Source organism: Equus asinus, chromosome 6 (genome assembly GCF_041296235.1).
Source record: "Equus asinus isolate D_3611 breed Donkey chromosome 6, EquAss-T2T_v2, whole genome shotgun sequence".
NCBI lineage: Eukaryota > Metazoa > Chordata > Mammalia > Perissodactyla > Equidae > Equus > Equus asinus.
The window spans coordinates 51,051,043-51,063,894 of record NC_091795.1 but is presented as its reverse complement, the minus strand read 5'-3'; the positions used below and the strand labels follow the sequence as shown (position 1 = coordinate 51,063,894).

The 12,852-nt window shown below is 33.3% G+C and overlaps 1 protein-coding gene across 5 annotated transcripts in view; it reads right to left on the bottom strand.

Annotated features, from left to right (window-relative positions):
- Positions 1-12,852, bottom strand: part of USP34 (ubiquitin specific peptidase 34) — a 251,988-nt gene that overhangs the window by 99,458 nt on the left and 139,678 nt on the right. For all 5 annotated transcript variants that reach the window (XR_011504013.1, XM_044772515.2, XM_070512047.1 and 2 more), the window contains exons 26-29: positions 10,417-10,543; positions 10,173-10,320; positions 3,239-3,339; positions 2,810-3,019 (exon numbers count right to left, since the gene is read on the bottom strand). Coding sequence is in view for 4 of the 5 variants with exons in the window: in XM_044772515.2 (XP_044628450.1) it covers positions 2,810-3,019; positions 3,239-3,339; positions 10,173-10,320; positions 10,417-10,543 (586 nt within the window). In the remaining variant the exon portion in view is untranslated. The remainder of the gene's footprint in view (positions 1-2,809; positions 3,020-3,238; positions 3,340-10,172; positions 10,321-10,416; positions 10,544-12,852) is intronic.

Here is a 12,852-nt window from a genome sequence, read left to right as displayed (position 1 = left end):
CTACTTTCTTCCATGATCATTTGTTAAATTTGAACTGTGTAAGGTGCTGAGATAATAGCAAGCTAAAGAATGTTTCAGAAAGTATGTAAGAAATAGATTTTTTTTTAATTAAAGGATAACCCCAAGAGGTAAACAAACAGCAAAAGCTAAAATGTATAGTTTTGGAATTTTCCACAGAATATGAATTCATATATTATTCCACTACTGTTGCTGTCATAATTATTTTTTGGTATAATATAATCTAAGAGATGCGAAAGGAATCTTCTATACACCCATAAAAAGTAATTTAATTCTTTTGTATAATAGTATAAAGCTAGTATTTTGAAGGTGAGGGAATTTTAGAGATGGAGTTTCAAGGTAAACTTTGCTTTTCACAACACTGATGAAGAAAGAAAAGCAACCCAAGTAACATTTTTGGGTTAGTTGGGGAAATGGCACTGAGAGTTCTTCAGTAAAATAGAATTCATTCCTTTGTAAATACCCAGTAAAGAAAAAACAACAACAACAAAAGAGTAAGACTGAACTCTGTGCAAAAAAATGATATGAAGAAAAAGAAATCTCCCAAGTGTACACAACTATGTTATATGTTATGGCTGAAAGGCCCTACAACATGGGTCACACAAAGTGAAGACCTTTATTCTTAATTTTTTTGTAACCCTCTTCAAGGCTGAACTAGTCTTGTACAACAAAGAAACCCCACATCAACAATGGCACACTTGTAACAAACAACATTCAGTAAAGTATCTGCTAAAAAATGAATGCTCGTCTGGTTTAGGCCTCACGTGGACTACTACAATGGCCTATTAACTGGTCCTCCTACCTCTGGTTCTTTGTTTTCTCTAATACATCCTCCACACTAACACCTAAACTTTGTTTCTAAAAGCCCAGAAAAGATCTCATTTTGTTCTTTTAAAACTTTCCAAGATGATGGCAATCCATTTTACAATGAATAAAAATCTCATACGATCCTTTGCGATATAGGTTATAATCTCCCTTTGTGTCCTTATATTTGAATTACACTACCAGTAATGTAATTCTGGTGATTTGTAACTACTAATGTAGTTACTGGTAATTTGCACTACCAGTTTTTCAAACATGTCATTCACTTTTCTGTGAATCTTTACTGTTTTTCTTTACTCTTATCAGCAGCTGGACACAATATAACAAATCCCCTTTTGCAAAAATCTTCCCCCAATTTTTGCTCCCTCCCGTTATGTTCCTATAACACACTGCACAGAACATTAGCACTCTCCAGAAAACTGGGGAATTCTTATAACTATCTTTCTCTCTTAAAATGCCACTTCACTGCTGACATAAAGTAAAAGGTCATTGAGTATTTGTGGCATAAAGGTGAGGAAATGGAGGCTCATGGGCATCTATTATTGATTATTCTGCTTTGTTCAACAAAAGGCAGAGGTCTTAGGAATCTAAGAATATGCTGCCACAAGAGAAAACAGGGGAACAGAGGACTCAATAGCAGCTACCACTGAATCCATGATCAAACACATTTTAGAAACATGGAAAGAAATCACTAGCGTTCTTAGGAAAGAGAGAGCATAACAGCAGCCTAAAATAAAGCACCACCATTTTATTTGCCACTCAATCTCAAAATAATGAGTCATTGAATTAGGTACATCAATGAACAACATCTTAGGATAAACTTATTTAAAGGCATTAAAAAAACAGTCAGTGGACTGAAAATAATTCCTTTAGGTGATCTCATACACAGTCTCGACTTTAACACCATCTTTATAGTCGATTAACGCACACAAACTTATTTCTTCCAGACCAAATCTCTTCTCTGAGTTTCTAACGCATATCCAATTGCTTACCTGACAGCCCCACTTGATGTCCCAGAGGCATTCATTCTTCTTCATCTCAAAAGGAATCCACCCCGTTGCTCAAGCCAAAAACTTGGATGCCGTCTCCGTTTTCCTTTTTCCTGAGCCCAAGTCTCTCCCTACTCCTAATCCAAGCCACCACCAAGTCATACTATTTTCCCGTACTGTCCATTTAATTGATTTTCAGTGCCACTATTCTATTCCAGGGCAGTCAGCTCTTCCTTGGACTACTGCATTAGGTTCCCTACTGCTTTTTCTGTTCTTGCCAAACAAACCTATTACCTTTAAAACAAAACTCAGAACATGTCTCTTCCTCTGCCTAAACTACTTTAATGCTGTCCACTTTACTTTGAGTAAAACAGAAACAGCTTGAAATGGCCAGTTTGGCTCTGCTTATCTTTCCAATCTCATTCCTCTCATTCCACTCTCTCACCACTCCCATTCTACTCACTAGCTCTCTAACAATTCCTAGATCTGCCTAACTCCTTCTTGTATCAATGGCTTCAGGAATCAGATTATTCTGTACAAATCATTCCTCATTCTCTTGATTTAGTCGACTCCTTTTCATCCTTCTAGCTCAGATTATATATGGTCTCCCTCAGAGAAACCTTCCCTGATCAAATAATATATAAATGGGTCTGTATCACCACCTCCTAATGATGGTATGTCATGTTTCAGTCTTAGCAGCTATTTCTATCTGAAACTGTTAGTTCTTGAAACTATTTATCTGTTAAGCATGTCAATTATTTGTCTTTCCCACTGGATTCAGTGAAGGCTGAAACTCTGACTATTTTGATCCTTGTAAAACAATACTTAAAACAGTATGCCTGGATCTTATTAGGCACTTAAATAGCTAATGAATGAATAAATGGGTTCCTAGGTTTTACTGCTCTTAAGAGTTTACTGAGAAAATTATTTTCCACTCAACAGAAGGACAAGACTTTGTGAAAATGAAATGATATAGTTACCTCACTGTCTTCCACTGCCACTTTTCCTGAGGGTGGTTTAAATGACGCAAGCATCTCTAATAAATCAAAAAGAGTAGTTAAATGAGGTTCTTGTAAAAGCAAAAGCATCGGAATGTTGTCCTTCTGAGGGGGTGGTAGGCAGGACGCTGGCAGCTGAACACCTTCCCCTTTCCGTTCTCTCCTTGGTGCACCCAAAGACACAAATACCATCTACAAAAATTGGAGCAATGGGCGGGGGCGGGGGGGAGACAGAACAACACATAATTAGATATATCAAGTTTTTGGTTAAATAAAGTATAAAATAACTCCACCTATAACTTTAATATAACAAAAGCAGTAGGAATTGCTTTTGAACCACACTTTCAACTATTCAACTGTTTACTATAACAGTCAATAGACAATTAAAGTTCAAACTACACTTATGTGTACCTGCATATCCTTAAAACCAAGCTCATGAAGTGCTTTTTCATCATAATCTGTCGTTAACTCATGTCCAGATGAAATCATCCTGACAGGTCCCATAAGGCCTCCTTAAAAACAGCAGAAAAGGTAGGTGAACATTTTAAAGAGTTAACTTATTTGATGACATGAATACACAGCTATAGCAATGAATTTCACTGGACTACTTAAATATCATTCTTATGCAAAGTGGAGACAGTAGGGGGACAGTACTAACCATGCTTCCTACATTATTTTCTGTTGTTCAACGTTAGCCCGAGGCAGTAAAAATTACAAGGACATTCTCTTTCAGCACTAGACTAACTAGATCAATTCCTGCTTGCTTAACACTACAAAAAATTCTACACATACAAAACTCCACAGAGCTTTCTGGGAACGTACGGCATTTCCCCCAGCAATATATGCAGAAGAATCAGATTCATTAATGTCTTAGTTGCACAAGTAACCAGTATATATTTATAATGATTGAATTCTCTCTTTCCTGTTATTACCATCAAAACAAAACAGACTCTAGAGCAGAAAAAAACCAAAGCTCTGACATGAAAAAGATCAGCTACAACATTCCAGATTATGGCAAATTCAATAAACTCAATTGACTGGGGCAATTTACTTCTGGAATGGACAAAGTCCTTTTGCTGCCTACATCTGAACTTTCCCACCATCATCCTCCCTAAGTATACTTTAGCCACCCAGCCTCCTTGCTCGTTTTTGAAAACACCAAGCTTGTTCCTATTTCAAAGCCTAAACATGCTCCTCCTCAGGAATTAACATGGCTTATTCTCTTGCTTCTTTCAAATCTCTCATCAAATGTGAACTCTAAAAGGCGTTCTTCCTAACAACCCAATCTGAGGAGCTTCATTTCACTATTAATCCCTTATTGTTTTATCTTTCTTTAAAGCACTTATTAGCATCTGACATTAAATATTTATGTCTCTCTTCTGAAAAAAACCACAAAATCCCAGTTATACAAAGGCAGAGATTTTATTGCCTTCACAAATGGATTCCTAGCACTAGACTACAGCAGGCATTCAAACTATTGTTTAGTCCATGAAATTTTTTAAAAAACAAAATGCTTAATAGAGTAGAAAAATTAAGCAAAATGATGAAATATCTAATTAATAATCTAATTAAACTTAAATATTTTTGTTGAATTTTATTAACTTAATTGTAGAAAAACTCCCTTGGATGGGCACTGAACAGCTATTTTCAGGAATGAATGAAGCAGGGCTACTGCTTTCCATAATGACACATAGGATTTACCTATTTGTGTAAAGGGAAAATGTAATTTTAAAATTCTATCAGAAAATATTTCCAACACATGGGGCTGGCCTGGTGGCATAGTTGTTCAGTTTGCATGCTCCGCTTTGGTGGTCCCAGGCACGGACCTAGCACTGCTTGTCAACCCACACTGTGGTGGCATCCCCCATAAAATAAAGGAAGATTGGCACAGATGTTAGCTCAGCAACAATCTTCCTCAAGCAAAAAGAGGAGGATTGGTAAGCGATATTAGCTCAGGGCCGATCTTCCTCATCAAAAAAAAAAAATAATAATAATAATAACTCAAACACAGAGAAGGAAAATAGGTTCCTCCAATAAGCTTCATTTTGGCAATTTTCCTCAAGTACAACTGTTGTGTAGCTATACAACAACTGACAGTTTTGCTATTTCTATGATTTTTGCCCTTCTTGTTATTTCTGAGCCTAGAAATTTTGGTCCTCGCAATAGTTTGAAAATATTCAATCCTGTTTCTTCTGAATTTTCCTATAGTTTATTTGGTGTGTGTGTGTGTGTGTGTATAAAAACTTTAAGCTATCCTGAATATTAGAGGAGAATGGAGTTTTTGTTTCTGCCTCCAAATTGCATATGTCATATATTAAGATTTTCTTTGTTATCTATTCTGTTATTTACTAAACAATTCTTCACCAAAATCGTATTATTTAGTAGTTTTTAAATGTTTAATAGAAAGTACTGAAATTCACCTCTCTATTATCCTTTTGGGTTTTACTCTCAGAACTTTTGATATTGCTTAGTTTATTCACACAGTTAACTTATTATTCAGAGTAATTTCATCAAATTTAAAACAAAAATTCCATCAAGATCTTAGGTAGAATATATTAAGAACAAAATTAACTTGGCATCTCTACAATACTTTGTACAGAGACATGCTAGGTATATCCACTTATTCAAGTGTCTGTTTATATATCTCAAAAAGTTTTATTCTCCTATATTCCACACAGACATCACATTAAATTATCCTAATATTTTTTAATTGTTATTGGGCACTTGATTTCTCTGTTTTGCTATTCATCATATTACCTACAAATTATAACTGAGTTACTTTTTCTGACACTTACGATTTATCCAAATCATTTCACATAATACAAACTAGAAGAAATATGAATGCCTGTAAAGCACAGTGCTTATTAAGAAAAACATTTGGCTACTAGATGAACAGAAACGCTATACTAAACTTTTAATACTTTAGATTTTTTTATCAAATGTCTTTTCTCCCTTATTGAGTGAATCTAATGCAATCTATGACTGTTGCTCTTTTTTACAATATTGAGACAAAACATCCTTAGTCGTGATGCATTGCTAAATAATATAGGGTTGATCTGCTTTCTAGTTTGTCATATACTCTAAGCATGCATGAGTTTGTTCCAAAAGACACTAAGATGACTAACAGTTTTGGAGATTTTAGACTCCATTTGATATTAGAGATAGGCCTATACTTCATGTGTATTACATGTTAATTTCGATTATAATGGTTGAATTGGCTTTTACAATTAATTGAGCAGCTTTCTATCTTTTACTCCTTTTGAAAGGATCTTTTTTAACATAAGAATTGCTTATTCCTTAACAGTTCTGGAAAGTTACTATCTTTTAAAACTTTTAAATCTTGATGCAATTAATATTTCAAAACAAGAAAAGGAAACAAGAAGTCTTAAAAACGCTTAGGTTACAATGGTATATTTAACAATACACATCTGATTTTGACCCTCTGCAACTTCAATAAAGTAAATTTAACAAATTTTTACAAACATCTGACAGGGAAAAAAGGGAAGAGACCACATCAACCAAGTTTGCAATGTGGAAATCAAATGAACTTGTAGTAATTAGTAAGACCCCCAAAAGATAAAACCCAAACTAGAGATAAGCTTGTAATCTATAATCTGATTTATACTGATTTGGCACAGGAGCAAGATCAACACCTGACAAAGGGGGCAAAGAGGACGGGAAAGGGAAGGAGGAGGGAGAGATGGAGAAGAGAAAAAGAGAATGAAAGGAGAAAAGGAAAAGAAGAAACAAACAGCTTAGGAGACATTTAATTAGAGGCCCAGAAATTAGTCTGAGGGGAAAGAAAAAAGAAAAAAATATTAGAAAAATATGTAATTGCTAACCTTTTTCAAATTTGACAAATATTATAAACACACAGACTCAAGAAGCTGAACCCAAACTACATAAAGACGCAACAAAGCACAACAATAACCTGCTGGTAATCAACATTAAAGGAAAACCTGTAAAACCAACCACAGTTAAAAAGACACATTGCATACAAAGGATGAAAGATAAGGAAAAGCAGACTTTCGCTCAGAAACTTGACAAGCCAAGTGGTAATGGGAAAACATTTATAAAGTCCTGAAAGAAAAAACTTAACCTAGAAGTCTATATCCAGTGAAAATATCCTTCAAAAGTGAACCTTTTTTGTTTTCAAACAAACAAAAGCTTAAGAAAATTCATCACCAGAAGACCTGGAGTACAAATACTTTTAAAAGAAATTCATTCAAAAAAGAAAAATAAAAAAAAGAAACCAAATGGACATTTCGATCTACACACAGGAATGAAGAATGCCAGAGTGGTAAATGCGTGGTAAAGGAAGAGATGAGACCAACGGAAAACAATTAGATAATTAGATAAACATTCTAATTAAAATGCAGGCACCATCAGTGTGGATTTTAAGAGAGTCAACAACTAAGGAAAAAAAAATACCAATATTTTCAAAAAGATATTTCAGTCATGAAAATAGGAGTATTAAAAGAAAGAGGTTAGATAATAAAAGCATGACAGCAAAAGTGAAAAACTCAAAAGAAAGGTTGCAAAATAAAGTTGAGAAGATCTCTCAGGAAGTTGAGTTAAAACTCAAAGAAACGAAACACAGGAAAGAAAAGTGAGTTAGGAATAGTCCAAGTGATGAAACACGCAGATAATAAAGAATTTCTAGAAAGAGAGAAATGATAAAATAGAAGACAGGAAACCAATAAACTCATTTACAAAAATTTCCTCAAACTTAAACGTATAAGTTGCCCAACTAAAAGGGCCCACTAAATATCTAAATACTAAAGTACCCATCACAATTGTTGAAAACAGACCCATACTCAGGCCAAGTACTGTAAAATTTCAGAACGCTAGAAACAAGAAGATGATTCATTAAGCTCTACAAGAAAAAAAAACAGGATATGTAAGAAATATCAGAAATCAAAATAGCTTCAGAACTCTAAACAGCAACAACAGAAGAAATGCAATGCAGCAATATCTCAAATTCTGAAACAAAATTATTTCCAACTTAGAATTTTATACCAAAATTATCATTTACATATGAAAACATGAGAAATACACTTCTGATCATTCAAAGAAGCAAAAACTTTACTCCATCAATCTTCTCTCAAGAAGATACTGGACAACTATATTGTATTTCAGAAAAAAAAAAAAAAAAAGGTAAACCAACAAAGAAGGTATGGGATACTGGAAACAGGATATCCAACACAGGAGAGAGCCAAAAAGAATTACCAAGAGGATGTTAAAGGTATGCTACTGTTGTGCACCAGACACTAGTCTAGGACTAGTGTGACTAAAGAAATACATTATTGAGGGCCATCATGACCAAAATCCCTGCTGCCTTCGTATCATCTTTTCTATCTGAGGAAAGAATGGCAAGTAAATCTAGCCCAAATTCTTATCTGTACCTGGACTGTCCTTACCATACACTACTGAAGTTTCTACTCTCACTCCATGTCCTACTGCTTGAATCAGCAGAAGACATTCATATTATTCATAGAAGAAATTCTGATTTGATCTACTCCTGAGAGCTAAAGTGGGTCATAAAGACATTAGGAAAAAAAACCTCTGTCACTATTTCTGTTGGATATTCCAGCATTTTGTCAACATTACAGCACTGAGATACATCTTGACTATGCTGAGACCTATACTTGAGAACCTTCCCATTGATATCCTCAGATGAAGCTTTATAAACCTTTAGAGAAGGGGAAAATGTACACCATCTTTAGCTTGTTTTCTTCTGTGATCCTTTATCCAATAGCAGCTGTACTCCCCTTTTTCTTAATTCATAAAGTTTGTGCTTGCTTATCTGTCTCACAAAACTAAATAAATTGCTTAGGTATATATATACACACCAGAGGCAAAACTGTAAAGAACATCAAAAGAACAATAAGCTAAAAATCAAGATAGCATTAAGTGGAAATGGAAAAGGACACACAAGCAGCTTCTAATAATGTTCTACTTCTTAATCTGGATGGTAGGTACATGGGCGGTTTTCATTTTATTATTATTCGTTTCATATTTTCTTCTTTATGTACAATACATTTCAATGTAACAAAAGCAGATACCTTTTGACCTGAAAATTCCCTAACTAGGTATTTAGCCAACATTAGATAATATATGTATAAGGATATTCTCTGTAGCAGTGTTTGCAGTATCAAAAGAATGGAAATAACCAAAATGTCCATTAATAGAAAACAGGTAAAATAAATCACGGTACCACTATATTATGAATTATGGACATCTTAAAAAGAATGAGGTTAACTTTCTACACATACTAAATTGAAATGTTCTCTAAATAATGTTAAACACTACAAGCAAAAGGTAGAAGAATATAAATGGAATGCTACTATTTGTATTTTAAGTGTGTGTGCATATGTGTATATATATGTGTGTATATAAATATTCTCATTATATATTGGTATCTCTAGAAGAATATGTAAGAAACCAGTAATATTTGCCTCAGAAGAAGGGAAATGGGTAGTTAAGAGATGGGGGTAGGAGGGAGACTTTTCAACATCTATTCTTTTATACCAAAAATATTTACTAATTATTCAAGAACAAAATTTAAATAAAGATCTGACATTTTAGAAGATACATATGGCTTTATCTTATGCATGCTACTGTAAAATCATTGGCTCCTTACTAAAAGATGCCAAAGAATTATCCCTCTGTACACAGGCAGGTTAAAAGTCCTAAAAAGAAGCTTTTAAAACTTTAAGATCTTTTTTTTCCTTAATATATATGTAACCTGTTACAGTTTCAGACCTTTAAATTCTAAGTAAGGATAACAGGTTTCATGGTTGTTCCTCTGATTAACTCATATTTTATGTACTATGGAAAGATACTAAAAACGCACTAGTGGTAATAGTAAGGGAAGAATTAAACACACTTTCAGGCCCACACAAAAAATTTCTTAGTATGGTATTTTTTTGGAGGCAAACGGAGATTCACAGGTGGGATTTAAAGGTGTATTATTTTCAGTTGCTCTGAAAAAAAAACACACAACAAAACCAAAAATGAAATATAACAAAATGGCAAAACAAAATATTGGGTAAAACTGGGTACTAAGTAGTATATGGAAACAAACTTATTAATAATTTCCACACTGCTTATCAAATAATCTCCAAAAGTAGAATATTTTTGAGGAAAATTAGAACAAATTTTTGCAAATAACATGTGAAGCATCTCTTAACTCTTGCCTAAGAATCAATAGCACCATACCAAGGGTGGGAGAGGGTGAGGGGGAGCCATGAACATGGCTGGTAGTCTTCAAAAACAAGTAAATGTCTGAGGTTGATATATAAGAGAATCTAGAAAATATGAAAATTTGAACTATTGGACTTACCAGGAAACTCTCCCTTTCGGCTGCTTTGACCAAACTCCTGAAGCTGAGCTTGTTGATTTATTTGTTCTTTCTGTAAATTTTCATACCAATGAGTTACTTCAGCCCTAAGATCTGCTACCTGGTCACTAGGATACATTTCAATAGTCATCTGAAATATGAGATGCAACCGATTTAAAAATACAAAAAATACAGATATTTGAACTGGGAAATGTTATCAATTTGGAAATTAAAACCATGTAACTACCTTGTCAGGAAGTCCAGCTGGCTGGCATACAACCCTTAGCGGCAGGGACTGTTTGTCACTCAGTGCTTTCAAATGACTACTAATACCAGTGCCTTCAATTTGCCATTGTCTGAGATGATAGGCAAACCTAAAACACACAAAAACCACACATAGGAAGAATATCACTTTAAATCATTTTAATATTACAGAAGTTTTTAATATTTTACAAAATGAAAAAGGCCATAAAAGGTTCTAGCACATTCTAATTGACTCCATAGCACTAAGTTTAAGTTTAGAGTCCTCATATTGAATCAAACTCAAATGCATAAATATAGCTAAGAACTCCTAAAAACATAGTTTCCAAGAAAAACTACTGAGGAAAAAGAAATCCCATTATGTTTTTTTTTTTTCAAATGGGGGAGGGAGTAGTAGAGGCAGGAAGAATTCAAAGAAACAAACTAATCCGGTAAGTGAAATGGCAAGCTGTCATCCTACATTCAGAAGAGGAAAAAAAATTATTAGGAAATATTTTTCAGAGAGAGAAATGTATTCCCGTAGACATATGTTAACCAGCCTAACAAAATTTGAGAGCCAATTCCATGACTGCTAAAATAATAAAATGAATTACAAAGACTACTATTTCAAAGGAGACAGGCACCTAGCATGACACTCACTAAATATTTGTCAATTTTCTAACTGATTTTCAGTTGTGGAAGACAGGATCCAGGGTACCTGAATTTAGTTAAGAAAAAAATTATCCATGTCTAACACTAACCAGCAATACTAGAATAGAAGGCAGGCAAGTAAAGGAATGAATGGACTTGATTTCCTAGAAGTGATCCAGTATCCAGCTTCTATGACCAAAATCTTAATCTTTTGGGGCCTGATAATTCTTTGTTATGGGGACGGGGCTTGTCTTGTGCACTGCAGGATGTTTAGCAACATCCTTGATCTCTACCCACTATATGACAATAGCACCCCCTTCTCTCTCAAGCGGTGGTAATTAAAAATGTCTCCAGACATTACCTAATGTTCCCTGGGAAACAAAATCACCTCTGGTTGAGAATCACTGTTTAAGATGATAACTTATCTCTTTTAAAAAAGAAAACCCTTTTAAAAAGACATTTATTTACTCTTCTAATATAAAGAATATACAAACAATAATTAGTTTAAATTTTCATTCTATAAATGTTAGGCAATTTTAAATTCGTAGTAGTACTAAGCACATTAAGCACTTGAAATTGTATGATACTGCACAAGAATTTGCATGAAAATACCTAGATAAACTTTTTAAACTAGCTCTTAGTTTTTTGAATATTCAATTGTTTCCTAGTTTCTTTACTTGCCACTCACAAAATAACTATTTATATATATTAACACCAACATTAACTTTTAGAGTAGAACATGAACAAACACAAAGATTTCTATTAAGTAGACTAAAGTCAATTTTTCATGAGTTAGAAAAAAATTTGTACATCTGAGAAGGGATTTTTGAATGGAAATTCACTAAACTTATAAAAAGCATTGAATCCTAGAAAATAATTTATTTTTAAAGACTTCTAAAATAAGTATTTACTTTTAAAAACACTGGTAATTTTGTGTGAGGATTCAGGGTTTGAACCAATAGGACCTTTTTGGTTTATTGTTTGTAGACACTGCAGCACAGAGAAAATTTTCAAAGAATATATATCATATCATTAACAGTAACTATCTCTGATAAGAGACAGAGTACAATGATTTTCATTTTCTATAGTAGTATCTCAGTGTAACATCTGAATTTTAAAATGAGTATGTATTAATTTTTAACTAATTTGAATGACATTGCATTTGCTTATTTTTTATTTTTTAAAGTGGTAAAAGTTATGAAACAGTGTGAAGTTTCTGTGCAAAAAACTCTAGAGTTCCCTTACACATTCTTTAAAAACACAAGGAATTATTTAAGCAGAATTTCCACAAATTGTAATCATAATCAAAACAAAGAATTTTGCAATGCCCAAATGTTTTAAATCATGGACCCATGTAATTTATAAGGAATGTGTAGAATATCTTTATTATTTGATATTTCCTGATATTTTAAATAAAACGTCAAATATCAATTATATGACTTTCTCATTATCAAACTGAGCTCTGAAGTTGAAAGAAGTTATTAACTTTAACAATTTTTTTCAACACAATTCTTTGTACTTTTACATTTACTCATGATTTTTAACAAACAGAATTTCTGAATTAAAACTATCTACTCACCTTTTATTTCAGTCGATATATTCATAAATGTTAATTTGCTTTATTTCTGTATTACACAGGGTATGTCTAAATTAATTATACAGATATTCATTAACAGAATTTTTGATCATGTTTCCATGGTAAATGGAAATTCAAAATTAAAATACTGTCTCCTAGTCCAGGAAGAAAAAAAAACAGCAAATGAAACAAATGACTCAACTTGATTCAACTATG